We start from the raw sequence: 15,765 nt of genomic DNA on the forward strand, positions 1-15,765 counted from the left end.
TTACTCTACTGATTCCAAAATAAATCCAACATTCATTTACCCAGCCTGCAGTGGCCAAAAACTTCAAAGTAAGCTCAAAACTTCTGCTATTTGTGATGGGGGTAGGGAAGAATAAACAGTCTTCATGTAGACAGACTTGCTGTATGGGGACTTCAAAGCTGCTCTTCTCCCATCGAATGAATTGGAAGCTGTCTGTTTGTGTTAAACAGCTCCTTCATACAGAAAAGAGATTGCCACTTGCAAATAGGGAGAAGCTGTGCTTTGGCACTGTCTTTCCCTCAGAATCATTATTTACTTTGAGTAAATCCTGGACTACAAGAAGTCAGTACGGTGCTGCATCGCTGTGTTAAAGAAGAGGCCTGAATATAGAGAAAACAAATTTATATATATGTATTTCATACATGTACATATGTATATAAAATAAAGACAACCCACAACCACCCCATTCCCACTGTCTGAGGGGGTGCAAAATACCCAGCCAATTTCCTGGAGATACTCAAACCACGGAAGCACACACTATCCATCCCTCAGTGCGACAGCTCTGTGGGCTGAGGAGTGGAAGCTTTATGGCTTTTTCCTTCATTTTTCCTCTGCCATAATCTGCATCTCCAGTAAGACAGGAAAAACTGCACCTGGTTACTGCGCACTAGCAAAAGGGTCAGCAGAGGAGCGTTTCTAATGCTTTCCTAGACCCCAGCACCCGCCTAGCAGACTGACCTGTATTGGGAGAAGAATACATGTAGGATCAATAGATAAAGGAATAGAGTGCAGACCTTAAAACTTCTTTATGCTTCCTACTTCAAAAGCACATAAAGCCTCCCCTCCCCTCTTTAAAAACCACTGGAGAAGAATACTTTCTGTTGTAGGACTTGGAAAGCATACAAGGATCAGCACAGGTCACTGCTTCCCAGACTTCCTTGCCGACACACTGAAGGCATCTGCCCATGAAGAGTATCTCTGGATGACTGATCGTGGATTTCCTCATCTCTGTCAGTGCCAGACAATCAGCATACAATAGCAAATGCTCAGTTTGATCTATCTTGCCTCTGCACAATGCTGTTCTACTGGAAACAAATCAACTCCTTTATCGGTAATCCTCTTGGGTGCCTTTTAAAAGCCTTTCCAAATTAAGATTATACTCGCCAGCATTTTTTAATATGAAAAAGTGTAATCAATAAAATACTGCTGATAACTCAGATGATTTGCAGGGGGGAAAATTAAATATGAATTAGTTTGGAAGAGTTCCGAGTCCATCATCTTTCTTAATTATAAATTGGGTCACTGGCTATGAATTGCATGACTCAGCTCAGGAATGCCTAAAAAGAAATCATCAGTAGATTGAACAGTTGCATTTGATTTATTTCTCAGAGCTAAAACAAGCACTATATTTTGGACCTCTGATCGCTTAGGAGGTCCCCAGAGAAAGCTGGAGATGTCGCTCCTGTCAGCTACCCGTCATCTGGGATGAGGGGAGACGAGTGTGCCCAGTGACCCCAAAAAGCTGTGAGCAGAACGTGACAGTGACATGCCCGGCTCCCCAAGGAACCTCCTTACAGCAGAATGAATGAAAAGCCACTCTGCTACAGACTGAACGCAGACTGATAACCATGACTGAGGCTGGGAGGGGCGTTCAGTCCCATGCTGTCCTTAAAGCACAGCTAAGCAGATTAGGGCTGCTCAGCCAAGCTTTGAGCACCCCCAGGGATGGAAATCCCACAGCCTCTCTGCAGTTTGACCACCCTCAGGCTAACTTTTCTCTCCCTGTGTACCCACAACTTCCAATCACAACTTCCAGTGTTCCCACACGTGCCCGCTGCCTCCCACCACACACCTCTGAGAGGCACCTGCCTTAGCAGAACACCCCAAATCTCTCAAGCTCCTCAAGGAACAGAGCAGATGCTACCACTGGCACGACAAACATGCTGGAAGGGATACGCAAAACTTTGCCACTGAGCTACAGGTACTCTCCGTTGTTGATTTCATCTCATCATCAACTACCGTAATTCGTTTGCTGTCCTTGGTAACTTCTCCTTTTCTCTGTAGCAAACAGCTTGGGCATTTGTGTTACCTTCCCATACCTCAGTGTGGTTTCCCCTCCACCACAAGTGCACCGAAAACCTCTACTCTGCAGGTCCACCCTGGGCAGCCTGTAGCTACAGCTACCACCACATTTCGGCAGACTTCTTCCAGTTCTGGTGCCTTGACACCTCCGTCCCCACCAGCACTCACAGGTGTTTCATAAAGAAGCTCAAGGACTTCTGGCATCCTGTTGGTAGCAAGCTCTCTGCTCACCAGGCCATGAGTACTACAGCTCCGTAAACCCCCAGAAGTATTCCTTTAAAACTCTTTTAATCTCTTTCTAGTCCTTAATTCTACCTCCTAGTTCACTTATTTGCCAAACACACAGCTGCCAGATGATTTAGAGGCTCATTTGCACAGTGGAAGGGCAAGCAAATATTATCCTGATTTTTCTCCCTGCTGAATGATTTTTTCCCCCTCAAAATTCACTATCAGAAAATCAGTATCACTATTAGAAAATTCAATGCAAAGAACCAGCAAAATCCAAATCTATTCATCAGAGTATTCTCTTAACCCGAGAATATTCTAAAACATCAACTACATTTTTAAGAAAGAATAAACTGCATGAAAGGCTCTTCAAAGTGCAGTGTCTATCAAAAATCTGTTTGATTCATTTAAAGTTGTTTACTGCTCATGTAAAAGAACATAATGTTCTTCCTGTAATTACATTAAGTCTCACTTTTAAGAAAACTGAAACTTTTTTCTTTTTCTTTTTTTTTAAATAAAGAACATTTGGTGAAAATACAGTATTTTGTAAAAAAAAAAAAATAAAAATAAGTTATTGGACGCTATGGTGTAGTGTACTGTGCTGTGAGTAAAAGCACAGTAAAAAAGTAAAAGCTTTTGGCTTTAAAGATGTAGGCTCAGGTGGTTTTCACTGACTGCTCAGACAACCCTCTCTATACATCAAAACCCCACACAGACCAAGGGTTGTCCCCACATTTTTATCTCCAGACATTTTATGAAACTCCACTTTCTGAAGCAGCAGTCGCCGTGCTATCCGCTAATGGGTGCTGGGGCCTCCTGTTGCAGGCACTCTCAGCAGAAATTAAATACTTGGGAACTGCAGCTATTTAAACAGATACCCTAAAAGACCAATTACATTCCACAGTGTAAATCCATTTATAAGTGTATTTACTATAACTTTATGGACACCTACACACAGTAAAAGAATTTTATTATAATTATTTTTTAAATTACAGTCTCAGACACATTGATTCATATTAGCTGTGGAAGGATGTTATCAGTAAGCTGGAAGGGAGGCAGCTTTCCTGTTCCAGGAAACTTATCTCTAATAGGTGAAGAGACAAATTCTACCAGACATTTTGCAATAAAAAAGTTTTAAGAGGAAGACCTGGCCAAGACCTGACCAACAGAAGTAAAGTGGCTAAATGTGAGATGTGAGAAATGTACAACTTCAATATTGGAGCTGGGCTGGGCCCCAGAGCCTCATCAGTTGCTATTTGCGGAACGGAGAGTCTCTAAAAATATCACAAAAAAAAAAAAAAAAAAAAAAAAAAAGTCATTTTAAAGAAATGCAAATGAGCATGGTCAGACAAAAAGCCTGACCAGTCCAAATTATGTTCCTAAGTCTTTTGTACAAACTGAGAATACTGATGAGACTAAAAAAAAAAATCTCTCCTGGTTCCTCAAGCTAAATCTAACCATTTTCCAAGGCATTTTTTAAGAATCTGAAGTGAACCCCCTGGTTGTTGTCAGGACGGCAATGCCAGGCTGGGGATCCAGTGTTGCCCCCCAGGCCTTATTTGAGGATTTGCTCCTACAGCAGTGGGAGAAGAAATGGCATTTCCTTTCTGAAAACTCTCTGTATAGCTACCACCATGGGGTTGGAACCCACGTTCCCATCTTGAAAATATTTGGAAATTTGCTCTCTGAACTAATTTACAAACAGGGTTGCATGGGAATTCATGTCCACGCACAATTTGGCTTCTTGGAAAAACCATTCTCTGCCAAGGGCAAAAAGAAACCCTCTGCCCAGCCTGTGCCCCTGCCACAGCCAGTCCTCGGAGGAAGGCAACTACAAATACATTTTAACAAAATAAATTAATTACAGTAGGAGTTTACAATTCCAGCTCCCTCATGCCTCCAGGCAGTTTCTTATCTGTACTGGAAAAACAAGGTTAAACATGACAAATATTGTGCCTCCTTGTGAGTAAATGTTGTTTTGTTTACTCTGTGTTTGTTTTTTTTTAAACAACATCATGCCACAGCTCATCATATAACCATCTCTCAAGGATGCTGGAGGAAGAGCATTTGTTCTCTCTCCAAAACTGTGTGGAAAAATAAAAAAGGGTCTGACTAGTGCTTGTTCATAGCAATTGGCCCCATACAGCCAAGCTAGGACGGCTCGATGCCTCTCCCATGCGCACATTTGAATAACAACTGAGGGGAAAAAATAAAAATAAATAAAAAAAAAAAAGCTGCTCAGTTTCTTTTGCCACCAGGGTATGTTGAAGAGTCTTTGCGATCACGAAGGCTGCCATCCTCATTAACTGTATTAAGATATTACATAATAGAAAATACTGTGGATTGATTTTGTGGGGTTATCCAGCCCATTCCTGTATCCCAAGATGCATCTTATTCAACAGCACTGGCTTCTGCAGATGCTCCTTGTTCCTGCTGCTGTGCCTAAGTGCCATGCAGAAAAGGAATTATTTTAATTGTCACCAAGTAGGGGCATCCAAGACCTTGCAGACACTTGGTCAAAAGCCCTGCTCGAAAACCCGCTGTGCTAAACTAAGACTACTTTTGATTTCGGTGTCCTCCAGATCTGCTCCTCACTGTAAGCATTTTTTTCAGCGGTGAATCCCTCTTGGCAGCAAAGTCAGCAGAGCAGCCTGTTTCCCACACCCACAGAAGAGGTGAGACTTTCAGAGTTGCAACCTGCACGTTGAAAAAGTTCAGGAGGACAGTTTCAGAAGCCTAATGAATCCAAAAATACGCATGGTTTTGAATACAGAGGAACCAAGTTGCTGTTTTCCACTCAGCGTATTTGAGCAGCATGTTAAAATTAATATTCTGTGTCTCTGAGCTGCAAGATCACTACGGACATTTGCATCAGAAAATATTCAAGGCAAAGGCCCTCCTCAGACTTATTCTTTAAGGCCTTGATCTGGAAAAAAAAAAAAAATCTGAACAAGTGTACTAATTTAACCATGGTAATAGGCTAATTACATTCCAGAGCATACCGATGTGTTTGAAGTTTACCATGCATTTAATAAGCTTTTACAGTACAAAAGCTCAGTCGTAACTCTCTGTTTGAATCAGACACAGTCTCAGTTTAAATCTGCTACACATCAGACATCAGCTCCTACTACTTTTTGGACCAGACCCTGCACCTGTACAGAGTCTGATGTAGATGACAGTGCAGAGCACACACTGCACTTACAAAAAAAAAAAAAAAGCAGAACGACTCACGGCAAGAGCAACCGCTGCAGGTCAGCACCTTCCTCTACTTTGAATACTGTTCATACAAACCAACCTTGGGTTTGAAAACAGTAAAACAAGAATAGCAAGAGTATTTTATACTCACTGCACGAGACTTGTGACCTCTCCAAGTTGCTTTAGAGGAGCACTTAAGTTATAATAGCCTCCTGTTCACTCAACTGGCTGAACCGATCCTGTTGATGATGCTCAGAACCAGTGCGGTTACCTACAGCCTTAAACAATGTGAGGAGTCACTTGTCTTCACACAAATTAATGCAAGAAGTAGAATAAAGACACAATTTTACTGTTACTTCCATTTTATTACCTTATTCCATTATTTTCTCAGTAGTTTTCAAACACTTTAATGACACTGATTAACTATCAAAATTAAATTAGGGAGAATTTATTTATTTTTAACGTTGTAGTGAGTTTCAGGTTCTCTCACAGAAAAGACGTGAACATTTTCACATTCTACGCTCAGCTCACGAGCACAGCAAAATACCAAAGCCATTAACATCTCCACAGGACACAAGCTATAGAAGTAAGAGGTGATTTTTCTTGTCCTGCTCCGCCAGACTTCACTATGTAGCTTGATTTTTTTTGCAGGTTGCCTTGCCACCTAACTTCTCATCCAACTGTTAGAGCCACACCCCAGGAAAGGCCATGGCACTGCTGTGACTCCACGGGCACAAGCCTGTAGGTGCACGCTGCAGTTGGTACCACTGCTCACAACTGCTGTATACAAATACCCATTTACATGAGGTTCAGTTCAAAATGCCCAAATGCTCCCTTTCAGATGATGAGGATGCAAACCCACATCGAAGGGTTGGCTGTACAGTGCCCCAGCCAGCTCCTGCTCCACCTCCAGCTCCTGTCTTTGCAGTTACTCAGATACTGTTCATGGTACGGGAGCTCTCTCCAGATACATATAAATATATACGTTCTCATAAAACACATCTTTATGTCCACCACCACGTTTAATTTAGTGGATCTGGAAATGCATCAGTATTCCACAAAATGCAAAAGAAAGACAACAGACAGCCTGAACAACAGATGGCATTTTCAGAATACACCAGTGTAATCGATTCCTGAACTCCATCGAGTTTTTATAAAAGCATAACTAAAGCCTAGAACTTCAATATATATATATTGTGTACAATCTGTTTACATCTTTATAAGCCAGTGTACATCTTCATAACCAAAATGTGTACACATGTATGTACATGCAGACAGACACAGAGAGTGGACAAGCATGTTACTGCCATACATCATAATGGATTTCTGTGTTTAGTCCATTTGAAACTCCAGCCCCTGGACTATGTGCTCAACACGAAAGTTTTTATCTTACCCCCTTTCTATCAGCATCAATTAGACTGACTTAAAACTGGACTTAGAGCAGCCACTGAAACCACCCAAAGGTCTAACTCTTTCACAGACCCCTTTGGGCAATAATAGGGCCTTATTTCTGATCACCATTAGAGAAAACATCCAATTAAAAATCATGAACAAGCCCTCTGTGGCCAGTTCTCCATCACTGTAAACCTATCTTTTGGTTTATATTCCGAAAGACGTTTTAAAGATTTAGCAAATCACCCGTGGCTGTGACTCCAAACAACCGATTTCTCCCTCCAGAGAGCTATTCTTTCACACAAGTTTCAATACTTTTTGAGATTATAAACTGCAACACAGCACCACAGCGAGGAAGATGAAGTACAATGAAAGACCAGTGTCATTTGACCTCTGTAACACAAGGCATAAAGCAGCATGCGCTACACGTATGAAAACTTTAGGAGACCCATGGACAAAAGGAAGAGCTGTAGCAAGTGGCAAGGTATGTAAATGGCTACTGCTAAGAAAAGGAGACTTGGGAAAAGCTTCAAAGTCCCTGAGTGTGAAGCCCGACAATAAATGGCCAAGCAATCAGGCCTGCGCTCACTGCTGAAACGCCAAGGCATGAGCATTATTGCATTAATACATGGGAAGAGCATCGGAGCTCTGTTTGCCTTTGTTGCATTTTACTGACTTGCATCATAAGTCGCAAGTTTCTTCCTCAAAACACGTCTGCCACGCGACAGACAGAGCGATCTGTTTGTGCAGACCAACAAAACCAACCACGGCATCTTTCCTCGGGAGCTGATACGCCGCCGAGTACTCCAGTGGCAGATTAGCTATCATTATGAGATTGCACCTACTTGAAGACTGTTTCAGATAGCAGATGCTGCCATGGGGAAAATAACGCCTTATTCAAGAGCCCAGATACCACAGCTTCCATTTAATGCAACTCCCACATTTTCTGAAGAAATGTTGTAAGTTTGGATGCTGCTCTTCCACATCTGTTGAGCGTCTTTCACGTCAATGGGTAATTGCTGTTTATTTTCCTGGTACGGAGCAATGGATTGTAAGGGAGTAAGCGTGCCCTCCCACACCGAGCGGTGATGCAGGCCGTTCGGGAGCACACACATGGCAAAGCTGTACCACCAGCTAGCCAGGACCGTACAGAGATGTGCATTCCCTCCTTTTGGCCCACCGTCTCACTCAAGGATCATGCACAAGTGGTTTTTTCTTATTTAATAAAAGAAGTGCTTCTCACAGCAGCCCGTTTTCCTCAGACTGCCTAAATCCACGCTGATTTGTTCCTTCTCGTGCCTTCCCTCCATGCGTGGCTTTTCCCTCCACGCCTTCTCGACTGACAGAGCCGTGGCCTTCCCTTTCTTTGTAACTTCATAATTCCATCCCTCACCCACTCCTCTCCATCTCCTGAACAACCCTGTCCCAGATACCTGCTCTCAGTGGGCACTACAGCTAGGCAAACATTCAGGAAAGGACGTGCCTGTCAATAAGGCACTAGAAGCACCGCTGTTTCACGCCTTTTACCAAAAAGCAGCCCTCCGATCCTCTCCATTGAGAACAGTGAAGACTGTTCTCCACATTCCCCACCTCCGTAGGGAAGTTGTGCCTCTCTCAGCCCCCTTCCCCTCACTAAGGTCTGGGCAGAAGGGTGCTGGCTCCTGCTTCCCTGCCCGACCAAAGGACCAGGGCTCTCAGGGTCATTAATGGAAATCTGTGCAGAGTTTCACTCTCCCCCCACCCCTTTCTCTTTTCATCATTTTTTTTTTTTCTTAAACCAAAATAGAAAGCACAAAGCTTTGTGCTTCATGCTCCCTACCTGGGGAGCAGGGGCTTGTGGCTCTTTCTTCCTGTTACCTTATGGAAGCTTTGAACCAAAACTTTTTAAAGCTTTAAATGACTTTAAATCTGTGTGAAACAGAACACAGCCAAAGGACAAGCACACAAGGATCACCTGCAGGGACAAACAATCGGGAAAAGTACTTCTCAGTGTCCTCTCATCGAGAGCAGGGCAGAACAAAGCAGGTCCAGGTGAATCCCCGACCACTGCAGAGCAGGACAGGAGCCCCAAGGACTTTCCTCCCTCAAGAGCTCTGATTTTGCAGCCAGGCTAGCATTAAACCATCTCAAAACCAGAAACTATCTGGATTCAGCTTTGTCAGGGTGTTTTGGTGATGCAAAAGCACAGATGATGTCAAAATTTCAGGGCAGTAGCTGGTGGGGGGGGAGGAACAAACAGAAAACCCAACTTCATCAGCCAACTAGGAGCAGCACTTTCCTACCTGCTACGAAACTCCCAGAGCACACGGAGCATTGTTACTTTCCAAAGTTCAGTGTCAGAGCTCTTCAGAAGGAGCAAAGCTAAACACATCTGCCAGGTTTTGCACAGAGGCAATTCCATGGTGTGTGAACAAAGGCTGTCTTCAGGTTCTCCCCAGCTTATGAGGGAGCGGGGATTTTCAGAAAGCGTGGATTAGGAGCACAGATGAATACAGACAAAACAAACTGGGGAGATGTGCCCAAGTCAGAGCTGCTCTGAAATATTTCTGGCGTTTAGATTTACAAATCGGTGGTTCTCCTAAGCTTATTCTAGGATGGAAGACACCAAGAGCCCATTAAAAGGGTTACATTCCTATCAGAACTTCCAAAAACATGCCCTACTTTGTATTAATAAAGGTTTTCTTCTTTGTAAGGTGGAAAGCCTCTGAAAAGATCTAATGTTTGATTTCCCAATAGCAGCTGTCTGAAACCTACTTGGGTACCTCAGAGCTGTTAGTTTGAGCTATCAAACCACGCCACGTTGCAACTCAGCCTTTTTACCTACTTGATATTAGAAATCCCCCAAACACAAATAAACCCTGGTGTCTGCATACAGACCCTTTATCTTATAGCCAGGGACTCCGCTATGCTGTCAACGGAGCAGGCACCAAGAGCCCTCCCCTTCCAGAACTTCGCCAGTTACACAGCTCGCTGCCCACAGCACAAGCTTTAAAGGCAAGGTTTCTGACAGCCAAGCCGTGAGCAGTGCTATCTATTCCCCCACAAACATCTATTCTCCCTCACGGCAAAGCAGGGTTGAGTTAGATTTCTTTCCAGGGTGTTTCAAAGCCTATGCAATATGCTCATTTGAAGTTCAAGATAACACCAGCCTGACTTTGATCACTAGTGTTCGCACCAAAACATACAAATCTGGACTGTTTCCTGATACCAAGAAAAAAAATAATTACAAAACAAGAACAAAACACCACTGAAACAGGACCCACGAGGAGCTGCCGGGTGATACACAGTCCCAAAGTTACACCAGAGCACTCTCAGCCTTGCCAGCCCCTCGACTGAAATTGTTCTGTAGAAAGAAGACAACGTATTGTGCAATTCCTCTAAGCGTACCAGGTTTTGCGACTGTAACAGGGAGATATTACACACATATTGCCATCTCATGGATGCTACAAATATTTGTTTAAAATTCCGAGAATGTACTTCCTCACAGAGAAATGTGCGGAATCCACAGCAAAGAGAACTGCTGTAAGATTTACAGCATGAAAGCAGGAACTTTACACTTGAAACGGTCCAAAAATCTGCCTCCGATTCTCTCGTAGTAGTTACTATTTTTACGACTTGGCTCAGCCTGGCTTTAATCTCTTTATTTAGGAAGAAATTGCAAGCTTGCCAACTCTAGCAAAACGTTAAGCACTTCAGTAAATTCCCCGTCGACACAGGTCGTGCATTCGAGGGAAGAAGCAGGGAGGGAGCGAGCCCAGCTCCATCCCCTGCGAGGGGGGTTTAGGAGCGGGGCAGGGAGCGGTGGGCAGCGTGGCTCAGCCCCACACCACGCTGCGGCCCCCTGCCCGCCCTGCTCGGCCACGCTAGCACCTTGCTGGGCAGCAGGGCTCAGGCAGCGTGGGGCTGAGGCCTTCAATACTTGCCCTGTCCCTTTTGGGTACCGGCTGCGAGGCAGCAAAGCCGGCAGGTGCGAGGACACTCACGGAGCCAGGATGCTCGAGCATCCGCGTGGACTTCACGGAGTTACCGAGCCAGGCTGTCAGAGCTGATCAACTCCATCCAAACCCAGGGGTTGTTTGAAAAAAGCACTCGGCAGCCCACCGAGCAGCCGGCCAACCAAGCAGCCAGCACAAACGCCTCTCGCTCCTGCAGCTGCCTGCGAGCAAGCGAATCCTCCTGCCCAAGTAAGTGTGCAAGTTTCGGCTGCCGCTTGCCTCGCCGCGCACCGGGGAGCTGGCAGCCCCCTGGAGACCCTCTCCGGCTCTGGGTGTCCGGGGGATGCCCCCAGCCCCTCCTGGACTCCACGCCGGGGGCTGTAACCCCCCGCCCGGGTCGGGGCGCCCATTCCCAGCGTTTCTAGGGCCGGGCTGCAGATGCTCGGCCCCGCAAAGGGGAGCCCCGGAGGCTCGCAGGGGGGAGCGGCACCCGCGGAACCCCCCCGGGGGAGCGGAGCGCTCAGCCCCGGCCCCGCCGCACGCCCATTTGCGTACAGAAATATTAAATAAGATTAAAAAGAAAAGCCCGGCCAGGGCTCCAGCTCCCTGCACCAGGCGCTAACGCACACGCAGCAATTTCCATTTCGCCGGAGCCGCCGCTGCGAGGAGAAGGAGAGCGCGGAGAGGCTGGGGGGGAGTGGGGGGTAGGGGCTGGGGGGGAGGCAGGAGAAGCCATTACCAGAGTTTTGTCCCCGTTCTTGCTGAGGGGGCCTCGGAAAACTCCCTTGATGTTGCGAAAGTGCCCGTTGCTGAGGTGCGCCGAGCTGATGACGATGTAGTAGCACTCCATGGGGCCGGGGCTCCCCGGGCACTGGGGGCCCGCTCGGGAGCCCCCCGGCATGCGCGGCACAGCCCGGCACGGCTCGGCACGGCTCGGCACAGCCCGGCTCGCCTCTACACCCGGCGCGGCGCCTGGCGGGGGAGGAGGAGGAGGAGGAGGAGGAGGAGGAGGTGGTGGCGGAGGAAGAGGAGGAGGAGGAGGAGCGGCGGCATCGCCGTGGCTTCGGCGGAGCCGTGTGCGGTGCCGCCTCCGGCGGGCATAGCGGTATTATAGCGGGCGGCGGTGCCGCTCCGCTGCACGGAGCCAATGGCAGGGGGACAGCGGGACGGCGGCGGCCGGGGGGGGACAGCGGCCACACAGCCCCGGGGGGGGGGACAGCGGCCGCACCGCACCGCCACGGCAGGTAAAGGCTGGGAGCTCCCCTCCGCATCCCTTTTTTTTTCGGGGAGGATGCGCCACCGTGGGTCGGGGCGGGGTGGGGTGGCCGAGCATCCCTCCCACCATCCTCCCCCCCCCCTCCCGCGGTTCCCGTATCTCTGCCTCTCGAGTATTTCTTTCCCAGTACCTCGGGTCAGCCGCTTCAGGGCGGGGTCCCCAGCCCGGCTCTGCAGCCGCTCGCACCCGCCGCTCCCCCGCCTCCTGCCCCGGCCCCGCTGCGCTGCCCCCGCCCGGGGAGGGAGGGAGGGAGGGAGGGATGCAGGAACAAAGGGTCCCCGCCTGCGAGGCAGGGAGCCGGGAGCCTTCCTCCGCTTTTGGCAGGGTTTGGGAAAGGTTTGTGTGTTCCAGATGCTCGGGTCCTGCTCTTTTTTCCTCCCCGAGAGAGCCCTGCCTTGCAGCCCCAGCCCCAGGCAGCTCCCCCCTTGTTCCGCACAGCTACGGGGGCAGCCGCTGCTCCGGGAGGGGACGCCTCGGAAAATAAGCGCAGAGCCGCGCTGTAACCTCCAAACACCCGGCCCCCAGGCAGCAGCTGCTGCTGGCAACGAAACGTCCCCATCCCAGCAAACCTCTCCCTCTAAAATCAAGGCACCCGGGAAATTTTGGAGGGCGGAGGGGAGCGGGGCAGACACTTTTCCTACCGGGATCTGTGCAGTTTGTAGCCCTGCTAAAGGAAGCGACAAATCATGGGAGGCGCCTTGCTCCGAGGAGACTTTTCTATCTGCTCTACTTCCCACCCTAGGGCGAGCAGCACGACTTGACAGGTGTCATTCATCCCTCTCAGCCTGCAGTACTTTGGAAGGGATCCTGGAAATGCCAAAAGCACTAAGTTTTGACAGTCCCGAGACAGGTGAGGCACCAGAATGTGCTGCTGCTTGTGACAGCCCCCCAAAAATAGGGTGAGAGAGGTAGGCACGCATAATAGCCCACTGTTTTTGTGTGCATGTTGGTATATGCACAGCCAAAAATAATCAGCGGGCTTAGTACAGTGTAAACACGGAGTCAATATCATAAATACTTGATAGGCTTACCAGCATCCCACATTTAGGGTACAGTTTCAGCCCCAGCCTGTCTCACAGGTGTACATGTAAGTAACACTGAGTTGGGACCCTTCCGTGTGCCAGGTTGCTGCAAGCTATAACATTAGTTTCTGTGGTGGGCTTTTGGATGGTGCTGCCAAGGGAAAAGCTGCCAACTGGAAGGTTTAGTTGAGAAGCTCCCCTGGGCAGCAAGGCTTTCACAAATGTCCCATATTTGGGTAGGATAAAGTAATGAAAAGACAGAGAACAGTAACAAAAAGAAAAAATATATATATTCAGCTTCTTTTTTGGGGGGAATAGGGCATAAAGTGTATTCATTCCTGGACTAAAACACCAATTTTTTCCACCTTTCTGAACATAATGTTCCTGCTAGGCCAGCTCCTCACAGCCAACCTCCTCTGTGCATTCCCCCTTTCAAAGAATCACAACGTTTGAACGTCTTGGCAATGCCCTCGACCACTTGTTGCATAGTGCGGGTGTTAATTAAACGTCTTCTGAAACCAGGGATTCCCATGCTCAGGGCCCTAGGGCTGCTCGCAGGGCTTGCATGAGGCACGCAGACACTGCTAGCATGCTCTTGCTGGGGGTGCAAGGCCGTGGGAAATGAGAGCACCCAATAAGCAAAATACAGCTCTTCTACTTTTTCTAACTGGCCACTTTTTTTTTTTTTTTTTTTTGGCTTCCTCTCTCACACTTTACTATCTTCAGTTTTCCCTGTGGTCACACATGTTCAGGTGCTTCTTCCTCCAAAATCTTTTCCCTTTAAAAACAAACCTTGATAAATTGCTAATTTCCTAAGCCCCTAACCTCACGGTTCTACATACCCTCAGCCCTACCTATTTCTGTCTCTGTCCTATTCCCCTGAGTAAATACGTGGGGTTGGAGCCGAGGAGACTTCATTCAAGTCTCTGCCACACAGCAAGCGTGGTGCTGCTGATTAACTCATTCTCTTATTCTACCTGATACTTCCTCTTCAGGAAAATCTCCAAGGAGTTCCTGTGTAAAACTGCAAAGATCAGCTCAAGGAACTGGATATGGATTTGAGAGACCTTGTGGAGAACTTCTGGACTAGAAGCCAGTGAATGAATTACATTAATTCACGTACATTGTACTGTTTTGATGGGGGGGGGGGTTGTTAGGTTGGTTTTGCCTGTGACGATTATATTCTGTAGTTCAACACATTGTAACATTCATCATTCAAGAAACAGGCCTGGCATCATTCAGAAAAAAAAAAATACTCAACGGTATCAATAATCCCCTTTTGTTTAACAATCTCCAAAGCACGCCACAGCATATGCATTACCAAGTGAATATATTCTGAGAAATCCTTTCACTCACTGCTGAAACATATCCAGCGAGGATAGGAAGTAGTACCCATGCAGTAAGTCACAAGAAACCCAATTCAGCTCCCACCACACTTCTTATTGAATTCAGTATGATTCAGTTTATCCTAAGAATCTCTTTCTCTAACTGATCTGCTGAGACACACCTCTTTACCCTTTCTTTTCCCCCTTTACTTTCACTGTCTCTTTCTATTGATCTCCTTCATTTTTTTTTCCTCGTTAGCCTTCCATGTTTCCCCCCTGTTCCTTAGATGCCCTCCACCCATTCATTAAGCAGAAGGCAAAATGGGAGTATCCTGTTTACCTTTTAAAGGCCATTACGACGTAATGCACGTTATAGTGGCAAAACACACGATATGCTACGTTACAAATGCATTCATTCATCAGCTGTGGGGGTGGTGAAACTAGAAAAAAGGAAACTGGGACGTTCCTGTAGCCTCGTTGCCCAGCACATCCTTCACCACATGCGAAGAGCATTGCAGTGGGCTCCCTGTCTTGGGGCATGAGCCACGTAGAGAGCTGCTGCCACCATTGCCAAGGAAAGGCAACAGCGCCTTGGAGCCCTGTGAGCTCTTGGGCTGTGCCCTTCAGCCCTCAAAAGTGGCAGCAAGAGGATTGTAAAGGCTTAAACTACTTCTTCTGCTTGATCTGAAAAGCAGCCACAGAAATTTATTAAACCCTGCAGTAGGGAGAAGATTTGTGCTTTGGTTCACCAGCCGCATGAAGTGCATAATTTCACACCGCTGTTCCTGCAGAGCATTGCAGGAAGCTGCAGCCTCATGAGGATTGCCCCCTCACATGCCCACACAGCCCTGTCCAGCCCTGAACAAGCTCACATGGCTGAGAGATGCCAAATCTTTCCTACCCTCCTCTTCCAAATTACCAGCACTACCGCTGTCTGCCGTAGGATACTGCAGGGAAAAACCTTTTGGTCTTTAGTAAATCAAATATGCTGCTCTCTCTGGCTTGCCTTCTTAATGTTTATGCTGCAGAGCTTCCCCAACAGCTCATGCAAGCTCCTAAAATGATTTCCCCACCCAATTTCTCCCCTCTAAATAAAACTGCTTAAAGCCTGTAGCTTGTGAACTGTGCTAGATCCCCTGGCACACCTCTCGAACCATGCTTTGAAGAGCATTGAGGATGCTGGCACAGTTTGACCGCAAGCATCACTGCTTCATCCTCCTCTTTCAGCTTGCAGACTGGGGGAAAGAGACACTCCAATACGAGCTGACATCCAGAGGTAGATATGCCATTTGCTCTGCATTAAACCACACAGCAGGGTCCTCCAAGCAAACCCT

General features: G+C 47.2%; 1 protein-coding gene and 1 long non-coding RNA gene across 4 annotated transcripts in view; one reads left to right on the forward strand and one right to left on the reverse strand.

Annotated features, from left to right (window-relative positions):
- ZNF804A (zinc finger protein 804A) overlaps positions 1-11,817 on the reverse strand; it is a 280,325-nt gene extending 268,508 nt beyond the window's left edge. For all 3 annotated transcript variants that reach the window (XM_032190633.1, XM_032190632.1, XM_032190631.1), the window contains exon 1: positions 11,548-11,817. In XM_032190633.1, the coding sequence (XP_032046524.1) occupies positions 11,548-11,709 (162 nt within the window). In that variant the 5' untranslated portion in view covers positions 11,710-11,817. The remainder of the gene's footprint in view (positions 1-11,547) is intronic.
- A 199-nt stretch (positions 11,818-12,016) lies between these two features.
- Positions 12,017-14,359, forward strand: LOC116490974. The gene is made up of 3 exons (XR_004253437.1): positions 12,017-12,052; positions 12,827-12,934; positions 14,102-14,359. It is a non-coding gene; the product is annotated as an uncharacterized LOC116490974 (long non-coding RNA).
- The last annotated feature ends 1,406 nt before the right edge of the window (positions 14,360-15,765 follow it).

The sequence above is a fragment of the Aythya fuligula genome, chromosome 6 (assembly GCF_009819795.1).
Source record: "Aythya fuligula isolate bAytFul2 chromosome 6, bAytFul2.pri, whole genome shotgun sequence".
Taxonomy (NCBI): Eukaryota; Metazoa; Chordata; class Aves; order Anseriformes; family Anatidae; genus Aythya; species Aythya fuligula.